General features: G+C 45.5%; 2 protein-coding genes across 2 annotated transcripts in view; one reads left to right on the forward strand and one right to left on the reverse strand.

Moving 5' to 3' along the window:
- Positions 1 to 12,550: 12,550 nt before the first annotated feature.
- Positions 12,551 to 14,341, forward strand: RPS23 (ribosomal protein S23). Its single transcript, XM_058043967.1, has 4 exons — positions 12,551 to 12,630; positions 12,883 to 13,042; positions 13,808 to 13,928; positions 14,144 to 14,341. The coding sequence occupies exons 1-4, from the start codon at positions 12,627 to 12,629 to the stop codon at positions 14,288 to 14,290; spliced, it is 432 nt and encodes a 143-aa protein (XP_057899950.1). The 5' UTR covers positions 12,551 to 12,626; the 3' UTR covers positions 14,291 to 14,341.
- A 3,353-nt stretch (positions 14,342 to 17,694) lies between these two features.
- ATG10 (autophagy related 10) overlaps positions 17,695 to 26,658 on the reverse strand; it is a 59,753-nt gene continuing 50,789 nt past the window's right edge. Inside the window, exons 6-8 of the mRNA XM_058044164.1 lie at positions 19,849 to 19,946; positions 19,465 to 19,578; positions 17,695 to 19,103 (exon numbers count right to left, since the gene is read on the reverse strand). Of these exons, the coding sequence (XP_057900147.1) occupies positions 19,091 to 19,103; positions 19,465 to 19,578; positions 19,849 to 19,946 (225 nt within the window). The 3' untranslated portion in view covers positions 17,695 to 19,090. The remainder of the gene's footprint in view (positions 19,104 to 19,464; positions 19,579 to 19,848; positions 19,947 to 26,658) is intronic.

The following is a 26,658-nucleotide window of genomic DNA, read 5'->3' on the forward strand; positions in this document are numbered from 1 at the left end:
CTTATAATATCTTATGTCACCTAAAGATAATAGAGATGAGATAGATGTTAATGTTAAATGATAGATGATATGTTAAATATCTCCACCTACCTGATGTGAAAGCAAGGCACTGCAAGCTTTGGAGCCCAAATATTTGGAAGCAGTTTCCTTTCTTCAGCACTAATTAATTTCATGCATGTCCAGCTTCCTGGACCAATTGTTTTGGTGCTTTGAATTCTAAAATTACTGAGTGGTTTGGCTTGGGAAGGATCTTAAAAATCACCCAGTGCCATGGCAGGGACACCTCCCACTGTCCCAGTGTCCAGCCTGGCCTCGGGCACTGCCAGGGACGCAGGGGCAGCCCCAGCCGCTCTGGGCACCCTGTGCCAGGGCCTGCCCACCCTGCCAGGGAACAATTCCTCATTGCCAAGATCCCAGCCGCCCTGCCCTTGGGCAGTGGGAAGCTCTAGGCCAGGCCACAGCTGTGAAGTGCCCACCGAATTGCAGTTTGGTGTTTCAGATCAATGTCGGGGTCTCTGGCTGCTCACAGTGACCCTGAGATGTGTTAGAAAGTCTCTTTTTCCCAGCCCAGTCCTCAAAGAAGGAGTAGGAGCTCTTCATTTCTCGGTCTCAAGGTTGTTTGTTGTTCCTTGTCTATAAAATTCTCTCTCCTGCCCTGCCAAGGTCCATCCAGCAGGAAAGTCAGAGGCACTCTGCCTGCCCCAGGGCAGTGTTATCTTTTTACACTAAAAACTACATGTGCAATATTTACAGTTACTGCCCAATACCTATCACCTGTGTTAGACAGAGAGCTTCTACTCTAAACCAATCCCAAAGTGCCAACATCACCCAGAAGATGGAGGCCAAGAAGAAGAAGGAGAAAGGCTGGACATGCCCAGATCCCTCCATCTTGCCCCCTGAACCCCCATTCTAAAAACCCCAAAAATCTGCTTTTCCACCCTGTGATAAATTCATTGTCATTCTACTTAAACTTTCGTGGGTTGCAGCTCTTCATCTGAGGTTGGTAACTTGCTCCACGGGTCATAATCAAACCCACAGGGGCATTTTGGGCCCTGTGCCAGGGTCTCTGAGCCCCCTGGCAGGGTCTGGGCTGCTCAGGAGAGACTGAGAGATGTCCTGGCTCCTGACAGATCAAAACACCAAAGCCCCCACACATCCCTGTGACTGCAGGGGGTTGGCTCTGTCTGGGTCATCCTCAAGAGATTTGTGGATCACACACACTGGTACCCCTAAGAATGGCTTGGGCTGGAAGGGGCCTTAGAGGTCATCTAGTTCCAAAATCCAAAAGAGCCGAAATGAGGTATGTGGGACTGCAGGGGCTCTCCAAAATGCAGTTGATTGTATACAAAATGCAGTTTGTTCCATCCAAGGTGTCACAGCAGCCCAGGGCTGTGGGTGACAGAGCTGTGCCCACAGCTGTCAGCTCCAGCTGCAGGCAGGCCTGGACACCCTTTGGGTTTGGTTACAGTGCATTATAGACTTTTCTTTTGGCTACAATGCATTATGTACTTTTCTTTGCTGAGCATCTTAGTACAGTAGAACCAATCCATACCTTAACTATTATCTATAGCCCATCATAACTACTGTAATTACCATATTCATGTTGCTGTTCTCCAATCACCAAAGTCAGTACATTACAGTTTAAGCTGGAAGTTGTTTTTCAGTTTTCTTGCAGTGGGAAATTCTGGGACCTTTTTCCCACTTGCCACATTTGCTGCCTTGTTTGCCTGTGCTCTCTTTCTGCTTGGTGAAATCATCTTCTTGTTTGGGGTGGGTTTATCCTTTGCTCTAAGCCATAAAACCCCTTCTAACTAACACACCCTTTGCCTCCTTGGTTATCCAGTGAGACTGGCTCAGCAATTCTTTTATTCCATATCAAAACTGGCTTCCATCTCTATTCTTCATCAGACTCTACATTTAAAAATCTTTCTGCTAGGCACACATATCTGTGAGACTTTCTTGTCAAACTTTCATCCTTCCCAACAAAAATCCTCAAATATCAGGCAGGACACAGCCATAGACCAACCTGCAGGCATCAGACACCCAGCCCTGCCCTGTACCTGCTGATGGCACCACCAGGGAAGCTTCACTTGGCTGATTAGGAGCTCCTGCCTGTGGCATTTCAGATATTGGAGAATGACTGGGGCTTTAGCATTGTAATCATTAAAAAGGATTTGCCATCTTAATTCATTTCTCCTTCTGGGATGCAGAGGGTATCTGAGAAATCCCCCAACAGCTTGTCCTCAGTTGAGCGGCTTCTATCCAATTTAAGGAGGAGTAAAGATGCTTATGTGACAATCCCAGATTGAAAAATGAGATGAGGGAATGTAGGATTTATCAAACACCACTTGAAGATAGCCCTAAATTTTCTGAGAAGCACCAGCAATGCATGATGCTGAAATTACAGCAATTAAACCAGAATGGACACAGGGCTCATTTTAAAAAATTTATGCAGCCCAGGGAATGGACAGAAGCATCACACACGTTTCTAAACACTGTGAGGTCACCAATGTCACTGCCCAATGCCTCAGCACTGCTGGCTCCTAAATAAATGGGGGGAAAGGCACAGAGAGGCTTTCTGGTGGTGCCTGGAGATCTGATCCACGCGCATCCGCTCCCCAGGCATTCCTCATCCGCTTGGGAGTAAAAGCTAAGCAATAAAAATTCTGAAATACAAACCAGCAGGGGCCAAAAGGAGAAAAAAGAAAAAAAAAATGTTCTTTCAGGGCAGAGAAAGTGAAAGAAAGTGGCATAAACAATACACGGCCGGCCACAGGTAAATTCAACACAGGTTCACCCCAGATGAAGATCTGAATGCACCTTTAGCTGCATTTCCACCCACTGTGTTTCCATTTATCAATTTACCAATACCTGCTTTCTTGGACCACCATTTCACACCAGAAAAAATATTTCAAATTGGCTCAGAAAAAATGGGGGGATTGCAGAGAACCCAGAAAACACCTAACACCAAACTGCTAGCATAGGTTAAACCAGAATAAATCAGTTAATAAATAACAAGTGACTCTTGTTATATATTAATGCTCAGGGTAGTAATAATAAATCAATAATCAGCAATCAACTGGAGTATTTGTGAAGCAAAGAGCAAGAGTAAAAGCCTTTTCTCACCCCTTGACTCTTGCTGATAGTAACAACAAATCAATATTTTCTTTTTTAATGCTGCTTTAGTTATGAAGTTCAAGCATAATGAAATACACTTGGTACCTGAAAATAAATTAGATCCTCGTTCTGGTGAAGAATGATGACAAAATCAGCATCTCTGGGTTACTGGGGTTTGTAACAAATTCTGAATAGAGCTTTGCACACAGCAGTCCTGACAAGGGCATGGTTGGGGGAGCTCTTGTGATTCCTTTTCTGAATTGCTGTCACACTTTTGCCTGGTTTTTGCTGAAATACCTATAAGCCTTAAAACACAATGCACAGAATTCCATTATTAAGCTTCAACCTTCCTAATATCTTGCTAGATAAACTTTTCTGCAGCTTAGGGAGTTATTCTAGACAAGCATTAATACACAGACCATTGCTCTATTTGCCCTTGCTTTTCTACAGTTTAAATAATTTTTCTGCTGACCAATCTCATGGCTGCTGCTTAGCTCCCATCACAGTTCTGCTGTCTCTGGGGCCTTCTGCAGCTTTCCCAAAACCCTCTGATTTTGTGGATTTCCACAGAAATCAACCAGGTAAAGCTTCATCCTTGAACTTTTTGTGGCCACAAATGAACCACCTGTAGGGCAAAGTCAGTGGGAAGTCAGCAGAATCCCAGAATCCCAGGATCACAGAGGGTGGAAAATCCCTCTCAGATGCTTTAGTCCCAGCTCTGCCCCATCCCCACCTTGTCCCCAGCCCAGAGCTCCGAGTGCCACCTCCAGGTGCCACCTGCAGGGCTGGGCACTCCAAGCCCCCTGGGCAATTCCAGTTCCTGAGTCCCCTTTCCATGGGGAAATTCCTGCTGCGCCCACCCTGGCTCAGCCCAAGGCTGTTCCCCCTTGTCCTGCTGTTTGCAGCCTGCAAGACGGGCTGTGCTGGGCTGAAAATGGTCAGTGCTGGGCTGAGAAGCATCCAGCATTGCAAGAAAACTGCTGTTTGTCATCCTTCCCCCCCCCCCCCCCAGTTTGGAGATGTGGTGCTGGTTGTGGTTACTCCTGATGCAGAACTCCCCCTCCGAGGATCAGCAAGGTGCCACTTGTCTGCTCCCCATCTCCCACCAAGCCCAGACATTCCCTCCTCCTTCTAAAGGAGGCACTGCGGCTCTTATTGTGCTTTAAACAATTATTTTTTGTGGTTTATTTTTTTTTTTAATCTGCCTCGCAGGAAGTGTGATTGCATTCAGTGGAAGTCAGTGCAAGGCTCCCAGCTCTCTGTCAGGGCTGTGAAGCTGTCAGACAGTGACAGGGCCACCCCCGGCGTGTCACCGCTGTCCAGCCACCCCTGTCACACAGAGTGACCAGATGGACACCCATGGAGAGCCCGGGGCAACAGCTGTGCTGCAGGAGTTGTGCACAGGCTGCGTTGGCACAGCACAAAGATGGGTAATTCATCCCTGCGGCTGCGTCTCCTCAGGCACACTCACACAGCAGAAATCATTTCCAGCTGCTCGCAGTTACCTCCCAGTGCCATTTCGGGTCACCACAAAGCTTCCCAAATTAACCAAAGTGTGAGGCGTCAGCCACTTCAAACATCCCCTTTTTAATCTAACAGATCATCGCTGCTCTGATTCACCGTGCACTGACAATGCAAGGAAGCAAGGAGAGAAAACTGGCCTTAAAATTCACAAAAATCTTGTCTCAGTTCCAGCACCATCCTCCCTCTGGGAAGCTAACCAGGCCAAAAAGCATCCTTTTGGGGTAGGATGCAAAAATTAATCCTTTCACAACTCTTTTCTGCATCCCTGGCAGAGATCCCCTGGATCCCTGGCCATGGCCAGGGCCAGGCTGGACATTGGGGCTGGGAGCAGACTGGAAGGTGTCCCTGTCACCCGGATATTTTCTAAACAATCCCTTTGCCAGGATTTGTCTCCTGAGAAGCTGAGAATCCTCAGAGAAGTAATGTAAACAATAATTATCTGATTGTTTGGAATGTGGTTTGGAGGTTGTTTACCAACACGTCCATCCTTGGTGGGTTCCATTTGAATTGTTATTAATTAATGACCAATCCCAGTCCAGCTGTGTAAGACTCTCTGAGTCTGTCACAGGTTTTTATTATTCATTCTTGTCTAGCCTTCTGATGTCTCCTTTCTCTTTCTTTAGCATAGTTTTAGAATAGAATAGAATAGAATAGAATAGAATAGAATAGAATAGAATAGAATAGAATAGAATAGAATAATTATTATATTATATTATTGTATATTATATTAAAATATAATATATTATAATATAATACACTATACTGTACTATACTATACTATACTATACTATTATATACTATTATATTATATACTATTCTATTATAGAAATACATATGTTTATATATGATTATATATTATACAATTTATTCATATATAAATATATATAATCGATCTATAATTTATATATATTATATATATTTATATATAGAATTTATATTATACATATTTATATATATATATAAATATAATACATATATACAATCCATATAAATTATTATATTTTATTACATTACATTACATTATATTACATTACATTACATTACATTACATTACATTACATTATATTGTATTATATTATATTATATTATATTATATTATATTATATTATATTATATTATATTATATTATATTATATTATATTATATTATATTATATTATATTATATTATATTATATTATATTATATTATATTATATTATATTATATATCAGCCTTCTGAGAACTTGGAGTCAATTCTCATCCCTCACCTCATCCTGGGGACCTCACAACAGCACAACAATTAATAAGCACATGTCCCTGCCATGGCAGGGGGTGGGATTTAAGATTCTATCCAACCCAAAATAGTCTGGGATTCCGGGATTACCTTTTCTTGTCCCCCACAAAAAAACCCACAAAAATCCCAGTGCGTGTCACAACCCAGCTGTGCAGCACCACGGGATGCCAGGCACCAGAGATCAGATTAGAGCGGCAGTTTCAGGATAAGTGGTGGGATTTTGGGTGGATTTGTCTGCTTGGCCAACCGAGACATTTAATTTTAGCAGCGCTTATCTGGCAGCTCTCTCCAAAGCTGCTCCGAGGGCTTGCCCACGAGGGGAGATCTGAGAAAAGGAAAGAGTCTCAGACTGCCTGTGGGTTCCAGAAAACCAGAATAATTCGGGTTGGACACTGTGGGATCTCAGCACCTCAGGACTGAGGTACAGAGAGACCGAGACCACCCTTGGGGGGCTCGGGAGTCCTGGAATGTTGCCAGAAGTGTCTGGTGGCTGGACTTTGATCCTACACAGGAGATGACACCTGTATGAGGACTGGGAGGATTTAATGGGGTGAATGGTGAAGGGATAAGTTAATTAAGGTGTAGAACACAGGGTTTAGGATTTCTGTACAGGGGGGTCTAAAGAAGTAAGATGGAGGAATTGGGGTGTGTCCTGTCCTTCTTCTTCTTCTTCTTGGCCTCCATCTTCTGTGGTGATGGTGGCACTTTGGGATTGGTCTTTACTAGAAGTGCACCGGTTAATAAGAGTAGAAGATATTGGAGAAAAATCATAAATATTGTACACGTAACTCTGGGTATAAAGATAAGTGACCGCCTCAGGGGCTGCGGGAGTGTGCCCATGGCTGGCTGCTGTGCAGACCTCTGTAGGGCCGAGAGAAAATCTTTTAGATAAACAATTAATAAACACCGAGACCGAAACAAGATCAGAAGTCTCTCCTCGTCCTTTGAAGCGCGGGCTGTCCAAGGCCACTCTGGGCCTTTCCAGGTCTTTGAAACAGCCGAGAAACCGAGCAAGTGGCATCCCTGAGCTATCTCCGGACATAAATCAGCCAGCAGGAGAAACAGAAAACCAAAAAGCCTAAATCAAGCCTAAATCAGCCTAAATTAGCAAAAAGAGAAAACCCTGGAATTCGACAGGACACTAATGGTCATCTTGTTCCCACCCCGTGTGCCTCCAGGGACACACCGTGAGGCCACCTGTGCCTGCACACCTCTCACCCATCAGCCTGAATATTGACTTTATTCTTATTTGTTGTCTCAAATCAGACATGTGCTCTTAACTGTTGTTTACTTCAGTTAGTAACCTGTTCTTATCTGAACCCATTTTTTGGTACAATTCCCTTCCAGGAATGAGGGAGAGGCTGTGTGGTGTTTAGCTGCAATCTGGGGTTAAAACATGACATATTGGATTTAAAAAACAAACAAAAAACATACAAACAAACAAACAAACCAACCAACCAACCAAAAACCAACCAAAAAACCCACCAAAAAAAAAAAAAAAACCTGTAATTTTGAAGAATGTGGTGAAACAAAGAAAATTTGCCTTAACATAACTGTCCCAAAGTTCTGGTGTAGTTTAAAAGGAAAGAGCAAACCCTATAGCAGCTCCATGGCAAACCATCTCTTTCCCAGATCTTCACCTTTTAATGAATAGTTGTCCAAAAAATAGCAGTTTATCATGGTATATTTATGTTATATTCACCAATTGTCTTCCTGGTCAGCTTTTAAGTATTCCTAGCTTTGTAAAGAAAAGCTGCAGCATTTTCACAAAGACAAAATGGTTTTGAAATTACCAAACTACAACTGGAGCTGCATCTTCAAGAGCTGTCTTTTATAACAGTAATGTTTTGTCCTCAAAGTGTTGATGGGGTTTATGGTTCTGTTTGGGATTGCTTGGGGTTTCTTCTGCAGGGGGAGGTTGGCTTTTTATAATATTTAGAATTTTTTTTATTAGTTATTATATAAAGATTGAATGTAAAACCAGGACTGTGTAAACACAAACACATGAATACAAAATAAGTATTTTCCACTTCAGCCACGAGCAAAGGCTGTGTTAAAAATGATGTGTTTATATCTAATTACTGCCTCTTCAGAGTCATTCCCAAAAGGGAAGGGAACGTTCATGATTTGGATGGCTGCATCTTGGCAGCGTGGACTGAAGCAGCTTTCAGAAATCAGAAATACGAGCTTGTTTCTGCTACAGGACTTCACTCTGTGCAGATCTGCTCAGGAGCAGTGCAGAAATTAAAAAATCACAATGCCTCTGGATCCCTGGAAGTGCCCAAGGCTAGGTGAGATGGGGCTTGGAGCAGCCTGGGATGGTGGAAAGTGTCCCTGCCCATGGCAGGGCTTGTGGAAACCCATGGCACCACAGGAATATTTCCTTTTATTTATATGTAATTATATCTCTATCTGCTCTGGGGTGCCCTGACCCCCAGGGCAGCACTGACTCTGACCCTCATCCATGGAGAAAGTTTCCCAGACTTCAAGATGGACTGGAACTCACAAAAGTGGGAAACAGATTATGAAGAGCAGTATAGGTGTGTCTCTGGGTGAGAAATTGAGGGTTTGGGGTTTTTAGTGTGTTGTGGATGGAAGCAAGGTGGAGGGCACAGGGTATCATCCTGGGTTTCTTCTTCATGCTTCTTCTTCCTTCTTCTCCATGGGTTTGGGTGGCATTTTGTAATTGGGCAGAAAAGTCTGCATTGTGGGCTCTGTGGGATCAGTTATTGGGTTAAAAGGGAAAATAATCCAGGTGTCAGTTCTTAATTGCATGGTTTAGTCTTAAAAGACCTTGGAACAAGAGATTGTTGGCCATTTTGTGCCTTCCAATGAAAAGCTGCAGAACTCAGAGCAGTGAGACTGTTTTACTGATAAGAAATAATAAACACCTGAGTCTGAACATGAATTACTGTCTCAAGTGCCTTCAGACCCAGAGAAACCCACAACTGAAACCCCCACAAGGGCTGGCACTGGAAGGGATTTAGGGTCCCTCCCAACCCAAACCACTCCAGGACTCCATGAAAAGCTGCAAGGAAGAACCACAGAGCCAGTGAGGTTGGGAAAGACCCATGAAACCAGTCAGCCCAACCATCTCCTGTGGGAATCCATAAAACTAGAGGGTTTTGGGAAAGCTGAAAAAGGTAGGCTTTAGAGACAGCACAACTGTGATTGGAGTTAAGTAGTAGTTATGAGACAGGTTAGCAGAAAATTATGTAAAAAGTAGAAAAGTAAAGACAAATAGAACAATGGTTTGTGTATTAACGCTTGTTTAGAATAAGTCTTTAAGTTGTAGAAAAGTGTATTTAGTGAGACATTAGGAAGTTTTAAGCTTAATAATGCAGGTCTGTGCATTGTGTTTTAAGGCTTACAAGCAGGTATCGTATTTGAAATGAGTAAGTATTATTTTAACTGAAGGCATGTGTGTTTGTAGTAGTTGGAATAGAACAACTGTCAATATATTTGTGCTTTGCTTTGTGCTCACAGACCCCGTGAGGGTGGAAAGGACCCATGAAACCATCAGACCAACCATGTCCCAGCATGGCAAAGGCCACCCCGCCCATGTCCCCAACCCTGCTTTTGAATCCCCCCAGCGATGGGGACCTGTTGGGGTACCTGTTGCTGATTCCCCAACTTCTGGGACTCAGGCTGGGCCCTCCAAGGGGTGGTTTTGTGTCAGGAAAGAGAGAAACACTGGATTTTTTTTATCTTTAGGTTCTTGTTTATTTTTATCTTACCTAGAGTTTTGCATGCTGTCCACACTCAGCACACTGGAAAAGCGCCACAAAAGGGCCAACAATCTCTTGTTCCAAGGTCTTTTAAGACTAAACCATTCAATTAAGAGCTGACACCTGGATTATTTTCCCTTTAACCCAATAACTGATCCCACAGAGCCCACAATGCAGACTTTTCTGCCCAATTACAAAATGCCACCCAAACCCATGGGGAAGGAGGAAGAAGAAGCATGAAGAAGAAACCCAGGACAACACCCTGTGCCCTCCACCTTGCTGCCATCCACAACACACTAAAAACCCCAAACCCTCAATTTCTCACCCAGAGACACACCTACACTGCTCTCCATAATCTATTTCCCACTTTTGTGGGTTCCAGTCCATCTTGAAGTCTGGGAAACCTTCTGCATGGATGAGGGTCAGAGTCAGTGCTGCCCTGGGGGTCAGGGCACCCCAGAGCAGACACGGAAATATTCCCTGTGGTACCCTGGGTTTGCACAGGGACCCTACCCTGTCCAGGCTGGACAGCCCTTTCCAGGAAGGAATTCTCCCAGTATCCAACCTGAACTTCTCCTGCTGCAACTTTATCCCATTTTCTCTCACCCTGCTGCTTCCTCCCTGGGGGAAGGGCAGAATCCCAGCTCAGCATAGGCTCATTCCAGGCAGAAATCCTGTTTAAGCCCCCCAAGCCCTGGGGACAGTCCCTGCCCAGCCCAGACCCTCGGCAGGACTCAAACCCGAAACCTCTGTGTGAGAAAAACCAATCACTTGTTTTTAAAATTGAAAAAGTGTAATAGTAATAAAATGGTTATAAAAATAGTAATATAATTAGTGTAATAAAAATTTGACAATTTGGATTAGGACAATACGAGACGATAAAAAGAAAGAATTACGGACAGTCCAGGTACCTCTTTCTGGGCAAAATAAGCCCAAAAAAGGCCCCACGTTAACAGAGGATTAACCCTTAAAAGCAACAGCCTGTTGCATATTCATACACCTCATCCATGATGCACAAATCCCATTCAAACACAGGATTCTGTCTGGGCAGTGCCAGCTTATACCTCTGAATCCTGATGGTGTCTCCAGGGCTAAGCGAGGCAGGAAAAGGTCATTTCTTCTGAAAATGGAGCAATAAATTCAGTTCCTCTGAAAGATTCAAGTGTCCTGTGGCTGCCATCTCACTTTCTTTTGAAAAAGTATCTTATAGTATAGTTTCTATTTTAACATTTTGTTATAACCTAAAACTATATTTAACACACTACTTAAGAGAATTATTCCAGCATAACTTTCTACCATAACACATATAACATTCAATAAATGTGTTGAATATTTATTCAATACATTTTAATATTTGCCAAAAGCCAATCATAAAACACGCATTTTTCACAAACTTTATGCCATCCTCTCTCAGCCTGTTGCTTCCCCCCCTGGGGGAAGAGCGGGATCCCAGCTCAGCACAGGCTCATTCCAGGCAGAAATCCTGCTTCAAACCTCACCAGGCCCTGGGGACAGTCCCTGCCCAGCCCAGACCCTTTATGGCACTCGAACCCACGACCTCTGGGACTCCAGCCCTCCATTCCAGGGACACCCAAAGGCCTCTGTGGAAACAAGGCCCATGCAAAAAAAAAACCACCAAAAAAAACCACCAAAAAAAACCCCAAACCCTGCGGTTTTACCTGTCAGTGATAACAATCAGGTGATCTTTTATGGGCAGTTCTGCACACCAGTAGTAACCAGGAGCTCCTCTGAGTGGGTTGGGCACTTGGGTTTGGCAGCAAAGGTAAGCAGGCAGGGCCAGGCCAGACGTCACCTGTGAAAAATGTGCATTTTATGATTGGCTTTTGGAAATTATTAAAATTAATATTATCTGTGTTATGTTAGAAAGTTGTGCTGTATTAATTCTCTTGAGTAGCGTGTTAAATATATTTTTAAGTTATAAAAAATGTTAAAATAGAAACTGTGCTGTGTAAGATACTTTTTTTTCTAAAGAAAGGACTCGCAGTGAGATGGCAGCCACAGGACACCTGAATCTTTCATAGAAAGGGAATTTATTGCTCCATTATCAGGAGAAACAAACTTATTCCTGACTTGCTCAGCCCTGAAGATGCTGTCAGGATTCAGAGGTACAACCTGGCACTGGCCAGACAGAATCCTGAGTTTGAATGGGATTTTTGCATCATGGATGAGGTGTATGAATATAAAACAGGTTATTATTTTTAAGAGTTAATCCTCTGTTAACGGGGATCCTTTTTTGCGCTTATTTTGCCCAGAAAAAGGTATCCGGACATCCGTAACTCTTTGTTTCTATTGTCTCGTATTGTCCTAATCCTAATTCTCCAAATTATGATTATTCTAATTGTATTGCTATTTTTATAACCATTTTATTACTATTAAACTTCTAAAAATTTAAAAAACAAGTGATTGGCATTTTTCATATCGCCTCAGCTCTGTGGCCAAGTGAGGGTGAAAAGAGCTGGAGCACACGTGTGCGTGTGCATTAACGGCTGTGACATTGATTGGTATGTGTAGAAAGCTTTTTAGAAACGGGTGTAAACCCTTTGGAATGAAAAAACACATTGTGTAACAAACTGCATATGATCTACAAAAGCGAGCACCTCGGTGTGAGTAACGGGATGAGAGACACCCCTCACGCAAGCAATACGGTAATAAATCCACGCTGATTTTCCGTGTCTAGCTCTGGTTCCACAATTATCTTTCCCGATTTTCTGCGAGGCCTGAAGGAACTGGCCGCACCAGGACTCGAACCCTCAGTCCCCAGAGGGAGGGGTCCTCACTGCACAGCCCTGGCGGGACTCGAACCCGCGGCCTTTCCGCTCTCTGCGGGCCGCCACTCGCGGCGCCGGTGGGTATTTGTGTCAGGCGCGGCGCGGGCAGCCCGCGCGGGTCCTGCCGGGCGCGGCTATAGGCGGCGGGCGCGGAACCTCCTCCTTCTTTTCTCGCTCGGCAGCCGCGCGGAGAAGATGGGTGAGAATCGCTCTGCTGTGGGGCCGGGGCCGGGAGCGGGGCTGGGAGCGGGGCTGCGGGATCCCCCGCGCTGCCCGCGGTGCTCGGCAGGCGCTGCCCGCCCCTCCGCAGCCGGCCGTGTGCGCTGCGGGCAGCGCTGCGGGCCGTGAGGCCGCGTCCGCCATCACCCGCCGCATGCCCGCCATAGGCCTCAGGCCGCCTTCCCCTCATGGCTCCCTCCCCGCCTCACGTCGGCCCCGTCTCGCCCTGCAGGGAAGTGCCGAGGCCTCCGCACCGCTCGGAAGCTGCGCAGCCACCGCCGGGACCAGAAGTGGCACGACAAGCAGTACAAGAAGGCGCACCTGGGCACGGCGCTGAAGGCCAATCCCTTCGGGGGCGCTTCCCACGCCAAGGGCATCGTCCTGGAGAAAGTGTGGGTGATCCTCCCACATGGAATGGGCGGCCCAGAGCCCCTGGGATGCTGCTCACGCGTGGGATGGGGAAAAACGGGGATTCGGGGTGTTTTTTTCCAAAAAGGGGGTGTGGGGGGGAAATTAAGATCTTGTGCCAGAATTCGTTTTTTAAAAAGAATGGGAGGGGTTGACACAGCTTACAGCAGAATGAGAAACGTGTGGGGTTTTATCAAAAATTAGGGAAAACCAAGATTTGTGGTAAGACATAAAGAAAATAAATCTATTTAAAAAGTTAAAAGGGAATTTTAGTTCAAAATCGGAATTTTTTTTGCATAGTTGATAATCAGGATTTTTTGGCACAAATGGAAAGGAAATAATGCTCATGTATCATAGATCCTACCTACTTCCTCCTTCTTTTGCTACTTTTAAAGAATTTACAAATTTCATTGGGATGCTGCTGCCACAGCTCTGGTTTTGAGGCAGTGTTTTTTTGTTTCAGTTCTGGGATTTCTCTTTCTGGTTTTTTTTTGTTTTTTTTTTTTTTTTAGAATTTTATCGAATTAATCTGGAGATCATCTCAGTTACTGTTTGGTATAGGAAGTAGTATTTTATGGATTCAGGCTTATATCTAGATTAATATATATTAATTATTAATTCAGTACTTCTAAACTATCTCACAGGTGTTGAGTACAATTTACAGTGAACACGAGGTAGAAAGGTGGATTTAATTAATGCCCCTCGTGGTCCCCCACAGTGATTTCTTTGCTGGCTGGTTTCCTTTGCAGGGGTGTCGAGGCCAAGCAGCCCAACTCTGCCATCAGGAAATGTGTCAGGGTCCAGCTCATTAAGAACGGTAAAAAAATCACAGCTTTTGTCCCCAACGATGGCTGCCTGAACTTCATCGAGGTAATTGCCCAGCACCCTAAAACCTTGAGAGGAGAAGTGTGAAAATCAGATTCGTTGCCCTAGCACTGATCCAGTCTGGCGACGGGCTGGGTTTGGTGGGTTTGGTTGGCACCCTGAGCGTTGCAGGCTGTGCTGGGGCAGGTGCAGCTCACTCAGGGGGTGTGCGGGGCTGGCTCTGGCGCTCACTGTCCCCTTCTGTCCCTGTCCTGTCCCAGGAGAACGACGAGGTGCTGGTGGCCGGCTTCGGGCGCAAGGGCCACGCCGTGGGGGACATCCCCGGCGTGCGCTTCAAGGTGGTCAAGGTGGCCAACGTGTCCCTGCTGGCCCTCTACAAGGGCAAGAAGGAGAGACCCAGGTCGTAAACGCTCACCGGGCTGACAGGAACACAAATAAAATCTTACTAAGGTTTTAAAGGAGTTCTCTGCTTCTTATTTGGGGGTTGATGCAGGAGATGGGGCAGGCACGAAATCTTTCATTTAAGAAATTTAATTTCTGCCTGGATCTGGCCAAGGAAAAAGCCCAAATCCTAATGTTCTTTTGGGGATACTAACCAGGAATCAAAATACCCCTCAGGGCATCACAAACTGCAGGAATTTGAATGCGTAATTGTGAAAAAGAGCCTTTCTCACGTGAAAAATCATTACTGGAGTGCTGGGAATGGTGTCTGTGGCAGCACTTGCAGCCTCAGGTGTGAGCACAGGCACAGAACTCACTGGGTTTGGGCCCACAAGGGGTGATTGAACCATGGACCCAACCCAGAGAGTTTCACCTCTTGAGTACAAATTAAATTAACTGTGCTTATTTTGGGGCAGGTCTGTCCAATTTGAAGACACCCGTTGTAGTATAGCAGCACTGTGCTCCGACTTGTGTGTCTGAATTTTTACCTGCTTAGCCAGATAAGGCATCATTCAGCAGTTCCTTAATGCAGTCAAACCTCAAAATATTTGAGGTCAGAGTGAACAATTCCCTTGTTACAACTGTGTGGTGATGGAAAGGCTCTGATTCAAATAATTCATTTATTTATATAGGAATTCATGTGAGAACTCAGCAATTGATATGAAAATGGAGAAGGAATCTAAAATACGTTCAGAATTCCCCAGAGGTTTGGGTAGTCCAGCTCCTGGAGGGAGGCGGAAGGGAAGGGGACCGTCCCCATGGCGGTTCTGGATCTCCGAATTGCAGAGGGGGAATATTCATCGGGCGCTGTCGTGAGGCTGTGGCGCCACCAGGTGTCGCGACAGGAGCGAGGAGGGGACAGCTGAAACGGAAACGCTCGAGACAAGAACTTGAGTGCGCTGTGGAGAGGCTGGAGAGCAGATCCGGGCTGGGCTGAGCCGCCCTGTGAGGCACAGCTGGGACCCCAGAGCCCCGTGCCCAGCCCAGAGCCCCGAGCCCGGCCCAGCCCAGCGGGGGCAGCAGGGCCGGGGCCATTCTGCCCCTCTGCCCCTCAGGCAGAGCCCACCTGCAGAGCTGCCCCAGCCCCGGGCCGGCCCAGCAAGGAGCTGCAGCTGCCGCAGCCGGGCCAGAGGAGGCTCCGGCACGGGCACGGGGATGGAGCAGCTCTGCCGGCAGCAAAGGCCGCCACGGCTGCCATCGCTCACCCGGGCACCAGAAGCTTTGGCCCGAGCTCGGGGCGGCCTCGCGGGGCCCGAAGGGGCCGCGGCAAAGATGGACACGGACAATTGCCGAGGGCCGCGGGGACGGCGGCCGGGGAACGGCTCCCGGTGCCGGAGGGCAGGGCTGGCCGGGACCTTGGCAATGAGGAATTGTTCCCTGGCAGGGTGGGCAGGCCCTGGCACAGGGTGCCCAGAGCGGCTGGGGCTGCCCCTGCATCCCCGGCATTGCCCGAGGCCAGGCTTGGAGCAGCCTGGGGCAGTGGGAGGTGTTCCTGACATGGCGGGGTGGCACTGCATGGGCTCTGAGTCCCTTCCCACTCCAGCCCTCCTGTGATTCTGAGGTTGTGCCTGTGCCCAGGAATAGTTTGTGTTACCTGGACCCTGCAGGAAGAACTCACAGAAAGATGAGCTCAGCAAAACGTCACCAAATCACTACTAGAGGGGTTTAGAGCCTAAAAAATACGTGTTACACAACCCGACATCCTCCCAGGCAGAGGAGAATCCACAGCTGGCCACGTTTTCCACCTCATCACCAAAACTAATTAATATTTTCACTTATTAAAGCAGCTGGCCAGCCATCTGACACCAGCAACACCTGACTAAACAATACCGCTGGTACAGGAGATGCTGTTTTGTAACACACTTGAGGAAGGTGTTAAGAGGGTGCTCCGTAAATCCATTCTCTGTTCAAACACAGCAGTGAAATCCCCTCTGCCTTAAGGTGAATTTGTCTTCGGGAGGTGACAGCTGCAGCAACCTCTCAAGTGGGGAACTGAAAGCTTCCTCAGCGGTGCAGGGTTTTTAAGATTTTCCTGAAATCCAAGAGATAAAAACCTGTGTGACACCTCCCTAATCCTGAGCACTCAATACAGGGTTACTTTTGCAACTCTCAGCTTCAGGCTTTTTTTTTTTTTTATTCTAGGTGGTAAGAACTTATTCCTAAAAAATGCACTGAATTCCTTGAAAGACTTTTTAAAAGCCCACATGTTGCTAAAAATAGGTATAAATACCCATACACACGCTGTTCTCTACAACAGAGTATTTTTGAGGAAATAATTGTAACTTCACCATTCAGAGGGAAGAGCAATCGTCCTTCCTTTGTGCTGGCACTGAATTTATTATACGTGTGCAATATAAATACAGATGTCCAAACAGACTCATGAAACCATCATCATAGCAAAGAGAGAGGGGGGGGAAAGTTTTTGAGAAAGTTTCACTGAAATTCATGGAGTTGCAGCAAGAATTGATACTGATTACTTGGCTGTATTTAGCTGCAATTAAGTAGCTCCACATTTCCTGCCTGGAAAGGAATGTTCCTGTTAGTGAGCAAAGCCAGGCAACCTCAAATCTCCTGGCAGGGGGTTAAATTCTTACCTGGTCACGCTGACATAAATGAGGGATTATGTATGTGGCTACCAACTGCACTCCCCAGAAAAACACATTTTTTGGCCTAGGTGAACACATGAAATTAATTCCTCTTGATGATTCTGGCAACCCAGGCAGGTATGAGACTGTTCTCTCTTACAGAAGTCCCCAGAAGTGAAGAACCTCCCTTGATGTGTCTTCCCAATTCAGCAAAGATGAACAACTGAGCAAATTTACAAATCTAAGCTGGAAATTTTCTCCTTGGTAGGATGCAAGAGTTCAGACAATGCATGTAGACAAAACCCTAGTGCAGTCTAAGGATCTTCAATAGTTTAACTAAATAATGAATCATGACATAAAACACAATCACAAAGCAGTACCACAATTCGCTTGATTTTAAAAAAATTATATATACATATAATTTTCAGGCATAAAAATTCAGTTAAGATATCCTAAGTCATTAAGGCATAAATGTAAACAGGAAATTGGTTGCTCACCTCTCACCCCAGGCATCAAAAAGGAGATATCCAAATGGGCTTATTTATCTCCTTGGTCCCAAATATTTATGTTGGCCTGTATTTGTTTCTCTGTCTAACCTCCGTGTATTTCTACTAACTGAGCTGAATTTTAGTTTTCCAGGCAAATTTCAGGGAAACGTTGATATTGATGAGACACAGCACTTGTCACCTCGTCGTTTGAGCCCGGTGTAATGCCCTGGTCAAATAATCCTTTCTTCATCATTCAAATGGTGAATTAGGGTAGAAAGCAATAGGTGTTGACACTTGTTCAGTGTAAAATACAAATATTTATTTTCCTTTACATATAAATTCCACATTTTGAAGGCTGAGTGCTTCTACTGTTCCAGGGTATCACAAGTGAAGATGACAGAGGAGGGGTGAACATTTAACAGCTCTTAAACCTGCTGTTACCTCTTTTTGTTGGCTCTTCCTCCTGTCTAAGTCTCACTTAGATTTAAAAATGGGCTGTGGATGCAATTATCAAGCATGTGTTACCAAAAGTGTTAAAAAAAAATCAATGTAGCTGCAGGCCATATTTTGTAAATCTTACATGGGGAAAATGGCTTTTCAGGTTGATATGACACAGAACAAAATAAACTATGTGCTTTCATTATTAATTCCAAATGTCTGGCAAACAAATTCTGCGCCCATGGAATTTGAAGGACTGCACTCTGTATTCCCTGTCCACCAATGGCAAGTAATGGAAATTATAAACAGAATTTGAAAAAAGAGAATCTGGAAATGTGAAATCCCAGCTCTGACGTGGCACGCCCTAGACTCTGCGTGCAAGTGACAATTGCTGAATGTGCAGGGTGGAATCTGTGCTCCAGTATCAGCTGCTCAGACTCTGTTTGACGCTGCAAACAAAATGGGAGTGGGAGAGAAGCCAGGACGGGTGGTCAGGGAGCTCCTCATCATCTGGCTCCCCGTGGCAGCACCACCAGGCAACCCCCAAAGCCCAACAGCTGTCAGGGCAGGGAGCAAACCTGTGAACCACCACAGCTACAAGGAGGAACACTGCTTGGGAGCAGCAGCAGCTCCCAGGGGCACGGAGAGCTTGCGCGGCAGCAGCAGAGCAGGGCAGAGCCAGCTGTTCCCACAGGGCTGCTCCAGGCTCCTGAGCTGCAGAGCTGGGCCTGCCCACTCCGTGCAGGCTCCAAGGGCTCTGTGTGTGACAGCCCTGACCCCCTTTGCTCCCTGAGGGGTGATGTGTGGGGACATTCCCGGGATGAGGGTGTTCTGTGTGCTGGGGAACACGGGCTGGAGAAGGTGCCTCCCAGTCCCAGCCCACAGCCTGGCTCCACACACTCACACCACGTCCCGCAAGCATTTTTCTATATTGCTCTTTCTGCCCCACAGATGGTGCAGATTTTCTAGAGGTAAGTTCAGTGGATCCAGCGGCTCTGGCTCTGGCTTGTGCATCTGTGTGCAGCCTCAGCAGGACATGAGTGACTTCAAGGGAGCTCAGGTCTGGGTGGTGCTGGGGAGGTGCTCCCACAGCTGCAGCCAATTCCCACATCCTCAGTGGTGAGCTCTGGCCACAAAAACAGCCATGAGCAACCATTTCCACTCTGGCATGGCTGAGCAGCCAGGGAGGACCCTTCCATTTCACCCCCAGGGAAGTCTGCAGCAGCTTTATCACAGCCTAACCACTCCCAGTCCTTCAGCTCAGGGCCCTGGAGAGGGGAGAGCAAACACAGAAAAAGGAGTTAATTCAAAATCCTTGCAGCAGTTATGCCAGAGCCCAATCCTGTGCTGGGGGAACCAATATGAAACACTTCTCCACACCTGAGAGAGACCCCAGGAGCTCAGGGACACTCTGGACTCATGAAGGGTGTCAGCAATAGGCTAAGCACCCCTCAAATTTTCACTGCAAATCAAGTGAGGCAACAACACGGGCAGGTAAGCAAAACACTGAAAGGTGAGTCCTAAATTAAGCAAGAGCTTCAAAGGAGGAGGAGATGGTTCTGCCATTTATCCATCTAACCTTTGGAACAGGAGGGTGGGAGAGGAAAGGATGATTTCCTTTTCTCTTACCTTTCAGCCACAGTTGTGCTCTGCTGAGGTGCCACTTTTGCGTAACTCAAAGGCAGATTCAGGCCCACAACTGGGCCTACAGTACTGAGCCACAGTGTGATGTAATTTGTGTGTCTAGGGGCAAAAAAAAAAAAAAAAACCACACAAAAAGCACCGTAATTATATTATCCCAGCTTTTTCTGAACTACAGACAGACTAAACAGTCACAAATCAGATGGGGCTGTTCCTTCACTTTTCCTATCACAAATGTATTTTAACTTTCAGGCCTGAAGTGACAACACAGAAATCTTATTCTGCTGGCACTAAGGAAGTAGCTTTGTCCATTTCCACCCTGCAGCTGACTGACCTTACCTGCATTGCAGAAAGCCCAGCAGAGCCCCTCACCTGTGCTGCTCCTGTGAGCCTCTCAGCACAGCAGAGATGAATTCATTGGTTCGACAGGGGTGCAGCACAAAGAAAGGCTGCCCGAGGATGGGGTGCTCCTAAGAGGGAACAGAATTTGCTTTGTCATGGAAGGGAAAAACACAAAACTCATCACGTGCATCTGGAAAAGACCAGGCAGGGTGCAACCAGCCCCGGTGCAACTTCTCTCACTTCAGAATCTCAGCTCACACTGCTCTTCCTAGCACAGTCATGACAAATTAAAATACACTGTATATATTCCACATCAATAATATACATTCTCCTCTGTTGAAAGGGAAATAAGATCAGCAACCAGGCCAGGGCACTATTTTAGTTAAAACGTAATGGTTTGCAGAAGTAACTCAAGTTACTGTATCAGCATTAACTGGCTGCAGAGAGGCAAAGCTATTGTGCAAACCACAGTCTGTGCAAATGCAACACAGAAAACCCATTTCCCCCAGGAAAAAAAGGTCTGCAACCACCCTGAGCCCTGGCATCTTCTCAGGCTGGTGCTGGGAAACACACATGGTTCTGCTTGGAGAGACAGCAAGAAGGAGAAGGAAGTGCCCTCAAGGTGGTTTCAACTTCCACTTGGTGCTGAAAATGTTCTCATGAGCATCAAGCCCTTTATGTCTAAGAGAACTTTAAAGAACTCCCAGAAGCTTCAGAATATACAAAAAACGGGTGTTCAGAAAGCTTTGTTTCACACTGCAAACAGATAACTTGCATAAGAATGCTACCATCTGCTGTTGTCAAAAGTGAATTGATGCAGTTTTTCTTTGAGAAAGAGTAATATTTTGAATTAAAACCCCCTTTTCATATTCTGCTCAAATTAACTTAGGCCTCCAAATAATCCCAGAAAATACATGGATTGTACAAACGGTACACCTTAAAGACAGCAAAAAAAGTATATAGCTAATAATATTTACAAAGCTATTACACAAAGTAAAAACCGTAAATTGTACAAAAAAATTCAGCAAGCTTCACAAACTCTCAGAAAGAAGAGAGAAGTTAAACCTGGGTTTAAGTGACTCAGCTCCCTTAAAAAGGCATGAAGATAATTCCCCAAGCTGAATATTCAGCCTAAAGTTACTCTCAACTGTCCTGACCCCCAGTTTTTGATTTTGCCGTGCACTCCTTGCTACAGCAAACCACCAGTGAGTGACACATGCAGGCCAGACTTGATCTTTTCAAACAGTTTATTACCTTTACATTCTACATCTTTCTTCTTTTAGTCCTTCCTCTTCTTGCATGACAAGTGACACTGAAAACATTCCCAAATGCAGGAATTTCATGCTACTCAAGACAGGAATGTGACACACACTCCCAGGAAAATCACAGAAGTACAAGGAAAAAGAAATCCTGAGCCAAGAGCCATTAAGGAGCAGCCTTTATTTAAAAAGGGAGAAGGCTGAGGTGGTATGAGAAGCTTGTGTAGCATCAGGGAAAACACTGTGAGAGCATCAGCTCTGATTCAGTCAATGCTCCCTCCCCAATCCTGCAGACAATGGCATCATCCTGCGAGGCTCTGCTGTGCACTCAAGGTGAAACCACTGACACAGCAGCTCTGAGCAGGCAGCCTGGGGAAGCTGCCAATAAAAATGCAGGGGTTATCAAAGCCCTGCATGATTTCAGCACTGGTAATGGGCTACAGAGCCTCTCAGTGCCAGGCCCCCAGCCTGCCCTGGGAGAGGGTCAGGTGCCTGTGGTGGGATGAACCCCAAGTCCTTCTCAAACACTGTCAGAAGGGTGAAAACAAATCAAAGTTTGTGCTGCATCAGCTTCGTTAGCATTAGCTCACTGCTTGCTGCACTCACCTGGCAGAACGACGACACTCCACATGCACTGAAATATAAACCTGAGCAAAATATGAGGGCAGCAATTCCACCCTTCATCGAGGCTGGTTCTGTGCCAGCTACACCAAAAATACACAGTCCTACTGGGACTTCATGAAGAAAAAACATCAAAACAGTACAAACAATATGTAACAATCATCCATTTCTTGTTTACAATTAATCTTTTTCCAGTCAGTCAGTGTGAGAGTTTCAAGTCAATTCCCACAAGCACTGCAAGAACCCATTTGCAGGTTGCCCACAACTCTTCTGGGCAGTAATACTCTGACACACAGTTTATTTGAAATCAACAGCATTATTTCCTTGGATCTGTCTATGATTTTGGATCTATCCAGCTATGAGGCTGATTTACAGCAGTGCCTGTTCAGCACCACATGCTGGAATCCATCACACATCTGCATATCCCTCTGAGTCTGACCCAGCTGGGATGGGGAAGGAATACTTTCACAGCCAGGCACCAGCTCTGCTGAATTGGGAAGCTCAAAATGTGGCTTCATTTATTTTCTGTGGAAAGACCTCTCTCCTAGGTGATGCAGGAAAGATGTGTGAGGATGTTCTGTGCCTGCTGCTGTAGCTGCTGCCTCAGCCTCTCCCATTAAAAAAATCTGGGAGATAGAGATGGATGCAAGGCACAAAATGTTCCATGGGATAGATTGAAAATTAATAACAGAGTTCTGGAATGGTTTGAGTTGGGAGGTATCACAGACATATTTTATGAAACATCCTTTTGACAGGATTTTTCTCCTGAGAACTGAGAAGCCTCAGAGGAAAAGAAAAACAATAATTATCTGCTGCTGTGGAATGCAACAGGTGCATCTTTGATTGGTCCATGTGAGTTGTTTTTACTTGATGACCAATCACAGTCCAGCTGTGTTGGGACTCTGGTCAGTCACAAGATTTTATTATCATTCCTTTTCTTTCTTTGCTAGGCTTCTGATGAAATCCCTTTCTTCTATTCTCTCAGTATAGTTTTAGTATATCATTTTCTTTTAATATAATATATATCATAAAATAATAAATCATCCTTCTGAAACACAGAGTCAAGATTCTCATCTCTTCCCTCATCCTGGGACCCCTGTGAACGCCACCATAGGGAGGGGCCTTAAATCTCATCCCATCCCAGCCCTGCCATGGCAGGGACACCTTCCCCTGTCCCAGTGTCCAGCCTGGCCTCGGGCAGTGCCAGGGGTGCAGGGGCAGCCCCAGCTGCTCTGGGAATCCCATCCCAGGGCCTGCCCACCCTGCCAGGGAACAATTCCCAATTCCCAATATCCCATCCAGCCCTGCCCTCTGGCACTGGGAAGCTGTTCCCCCTTGTCCTGACCCTGCTTTGCTCAGGAATGCCAGCCTAGGCTCTGTGCAGGTCCAGGGCTGAGCAGGGAAATATCTCAGCACTGATCTGAGCAGTGGCAAGGACCGGGCAGTTCCCAAGCACAAGTACAATTAAGACTAAACCTCCGTCAGATTGGATTAAGTCATTTTATCAAGCAGTCTCCATGTCGGATTTAAACCAAAAATAAACATTACTTCAGATAAGGGGTAATTGTCTGTAGGTTTCTGTACTGTGCTCTGTTCTCCTCCCCAGCCAGCAGGAATTTTGTTGTCAGTACATCTCTTGTAACAGCACCATTTATTTTCTCTGTCATAACTGGAGCTCTTCCAGGGGTAATGGCTTCTATTTTCTCCAGTGCTACATTAAACTGCCTTCAAGCATCCATCACAACATTTATGGTCTCTCCACTGATGATAGTTCAGGGGATTTGTGCCTGAAACTGCCTCTTCCCCAACCTGGTTTGCATGATGTTGCTTTGCAAAACTAAATTCACACAGGGGTGTCAAAAAGTTCATGCAGGATCCTACCAGCAAACACCACAGCCAGTGCCAATTTATTCCAGACATTTTCCCAGCAGTTTCCAGGTCAGAAAAAGGCGGCAGAATTAATAAAACATGCCCCCCATAATCTCTTCCATTTAGGAAAAGGAAACAGTGATGCAATTAATAAAGAGGATATAACTTTTTCCCTTTCTTCCAATTCCTGACCACATTTACTGAAACAAACGGCTGAGTTTAAGTAAAAATTCTTCACTCAAGATTATATAAGTCATTTCTGTTCTTGAATTCATGGTCTATCTTCTTCTTTATTCCTTATTTTCATACACATCAATAGTAACTTACTTGTTGATATAATCCAAGCCCACACATTCAGAAAGAGGGCAGGAAGATTTCTCTCTTCAGACTGACCCTGAGTCCCACAGCCAGAACAGCAACTGCACACATGGAACTTCAAACCTGTGCAACTTGAGGTCAAAGGGATTTTCCTCTAATAATGGAATTACTACAATGGAAAATCTATTACCACGGAATCACTATGCTGCAAGCACCATGTTAAGGAACTGTAATGACACAGGGAAGTTTTACAATCCTGACAGAAGGTGTAAATCACAATAATAAAGCTGTCGGTAGCAGAATATTTGCACAGGGCTTCTCCATCCTACTGAATTAGGGTTATGCTGGATTTTGGGAAGGAATTGTTCCCTGGCAGGGTGGGCAGGCCCTGGCACAGGGTGCCCAGAGCAGCTGGGGCTGCCCCTGCGTGCCTGGAAGTTGGCTGGACAGGGCTTGGAGGAGCCTGGGACAGTGGGAAGTGTCTCTCCCCATGGCAGGGGTGGAATAGGATGAACTTTCAGGTCCCTCCCAACCCACACCAAGTCTGGGATTCTGTGACCTGGGACAGATAAAATATATTTATGGTCACTGACTTCAACTCTCAACCAGAAGTCAACTCATCCTGCAGGCATAACTGAGGCAAGTTTCCCCAGCTTTGCAACGAAACAAAACACAGAAACCCCACCAAACCCAGGAGCTGGAGGTGGAACAACCTGTCCTGCCTCTGCCACTGCTGAGGAATGACCTGGCAAGTGCCACTGGCACTGCTCTCCTGCTTTGCTCAGAAAATCAAAGCAGATCTGCACCGGCATCGAGCAGGGGCAAGCGTGAAGGGACCCTGACAATACAGAGAAGTGCAAACCAGCCCCGAGAAGCAGATTTCTGTGGTCACTGAGCCTGTCTTTGTGGGAGAGGCTGGTTGGATTTACACCCCAGCTCTCTGCAGGCAGCAGCTGCAGCTGCCCCATGATTTAATGTCCCCGTTCCTGTGTGCTCCCAAAGACCCACAACCAAGCTCAGTGATGATTTTTTATTCACACCTTCACCACTTCCAACACCACGCAGCCAATCTAGCTGGATCCTGTCCTTCTTTCATCAAATACCAAGTCCAAGCTGGAAAGGCAATTAAATGGCTACGTTTCCCTGAGGAAAGCAGAGATGGTTTGGCAGATCCTGCAACACAGAAATACAAGGACACTGAACACAGCCAGAATTTCTCTGAGATGAACCACGCCTACCACTTTGCATCTGCTGCTTCAAATCCATCACTGATCCCAGCAAAGGTGCCTTCCAAACCAAACCACTCTGTGACTCTGTAATTCATATTTTATGCCCCAATTCTGCCTGATTCGGGAGTATTTACAGTTTTGAAGAGGTGGTGATTATTTTTTTAATTTTATAACTTTATTATTTTATTAAATGTAATTATTTTTTATTTTACTTAATTTATTAAATAGCTAACAGAAGATGCCTGAAAGGCAGGAGAGGTAATGCAGGGCAAGCAAAACACTAATCAAGAATAGCCAACAATGCTGGTCCATAATTACTTATTTTATATACGTATAATAAGGTTTGAATTATTAATTTCAAGAACAGGAGGAACCAAAGCAGTAGGTGACACTCAGGCATGTTTCTAAAGCTTAACAAGCTTCATTTAAGGCTTTAAAGCTTCTCACAAGCACGTAACTTATGCATTTAGGATTTTTCAAGAAAACTTTATACTTAAAAATTGGCAGGTCCATAGCTACATTGTCAAGAAATGGCATCTCAGCCATTTTCCTAAGAAAATAAACAGATGATTCTTCTTCCATGCTTGCCAAAAGTAGATTAATTCAGTTGTCACCATTTTAGTTATGTAGCATATAGTCTTAATTAATTACTATTTAAAATCTGTTCTTAAGTTATGAGATTCATCTAAGGTGCAAAACTGAGCGATCCAACAAGCTGTGGAAGTATGGAAAAGACACTGGAGACAGATTTCCTACCCTGATTAAAAAATTATAAGGGGGAAAAAAAACCCAAGAAAACCCACCAAAAAAATTATAAGGGGGGAAAAAAACCAAAAAACCCCAAACCCATGCTGGCATTTGACAAAAGTGGCCGGAAAGGGTTCATCCCATAACCCCAGAGATTCCAGAGGATGCCCCAGCAGTGTTTCCTGGGACAGCACAAGCCTGGGCTCCCTCTGTGGTTCACACCCCCTGCATTGCTCCAGCAGATCTGCACCCCAGGCACTGCAGGACTCACTCCTGCCAGGTAATTTTGCATCCATTTATGGACAAGTGGCCTCATGAATTTGTCTAAATGCTTTTGAACTGCTGACACCATCTGCTGCCACCACTCCAGAGCGCAGGTGCTTAGGTACAACCTGCTTCCTGTTAGCACAGATACCTAACTCCCATTTCAGCGGCACTTAAAAAGCTTTTTTGCATTAATAAAGTAAAAAAATATATAGTTTACAATGCCCTGTGGCAACTCCAGTGGCCTTTCAAATGGATCTGAGTGTGCCACATATGATCCTCACTTCTTTCATACTGTGCAGTCAATGGTGGTGTGTAATTTAGGATTTTTCCATAAGGGGGGAATGTTCAGTAGGCAGATTCATTCCAGAAGTGAACAGCCAGCAGTCAAGTGGGGAGAAGGCAGATCAGAATCCACCTCAGCTTACAAGGAGAAATGCCAGACCAGGCAGGGAAGGTGTTCTTACCACTTACTCCAAAAATCCCTGCTTGGAAAGCCCTCTGGAAGCAGAACCACTGCTAGATAAATTATC

The sequence above is a fragment of the Melospiza georgiana genome, chromosome Z (assembly GCF_028018845.1).
Source record: "Melospiza georgiana isolate bMelGeo1 chromosome Z, bMelGeo1.pri, whole genome shotgun sequence".
Taxonomy (NCBI): domain Eukaryota; kingdom Metazoa; phylum Chordata; class Aves; order Passeriformes; family Passerellidae; genus Melospiza; species Melospiza georgiana.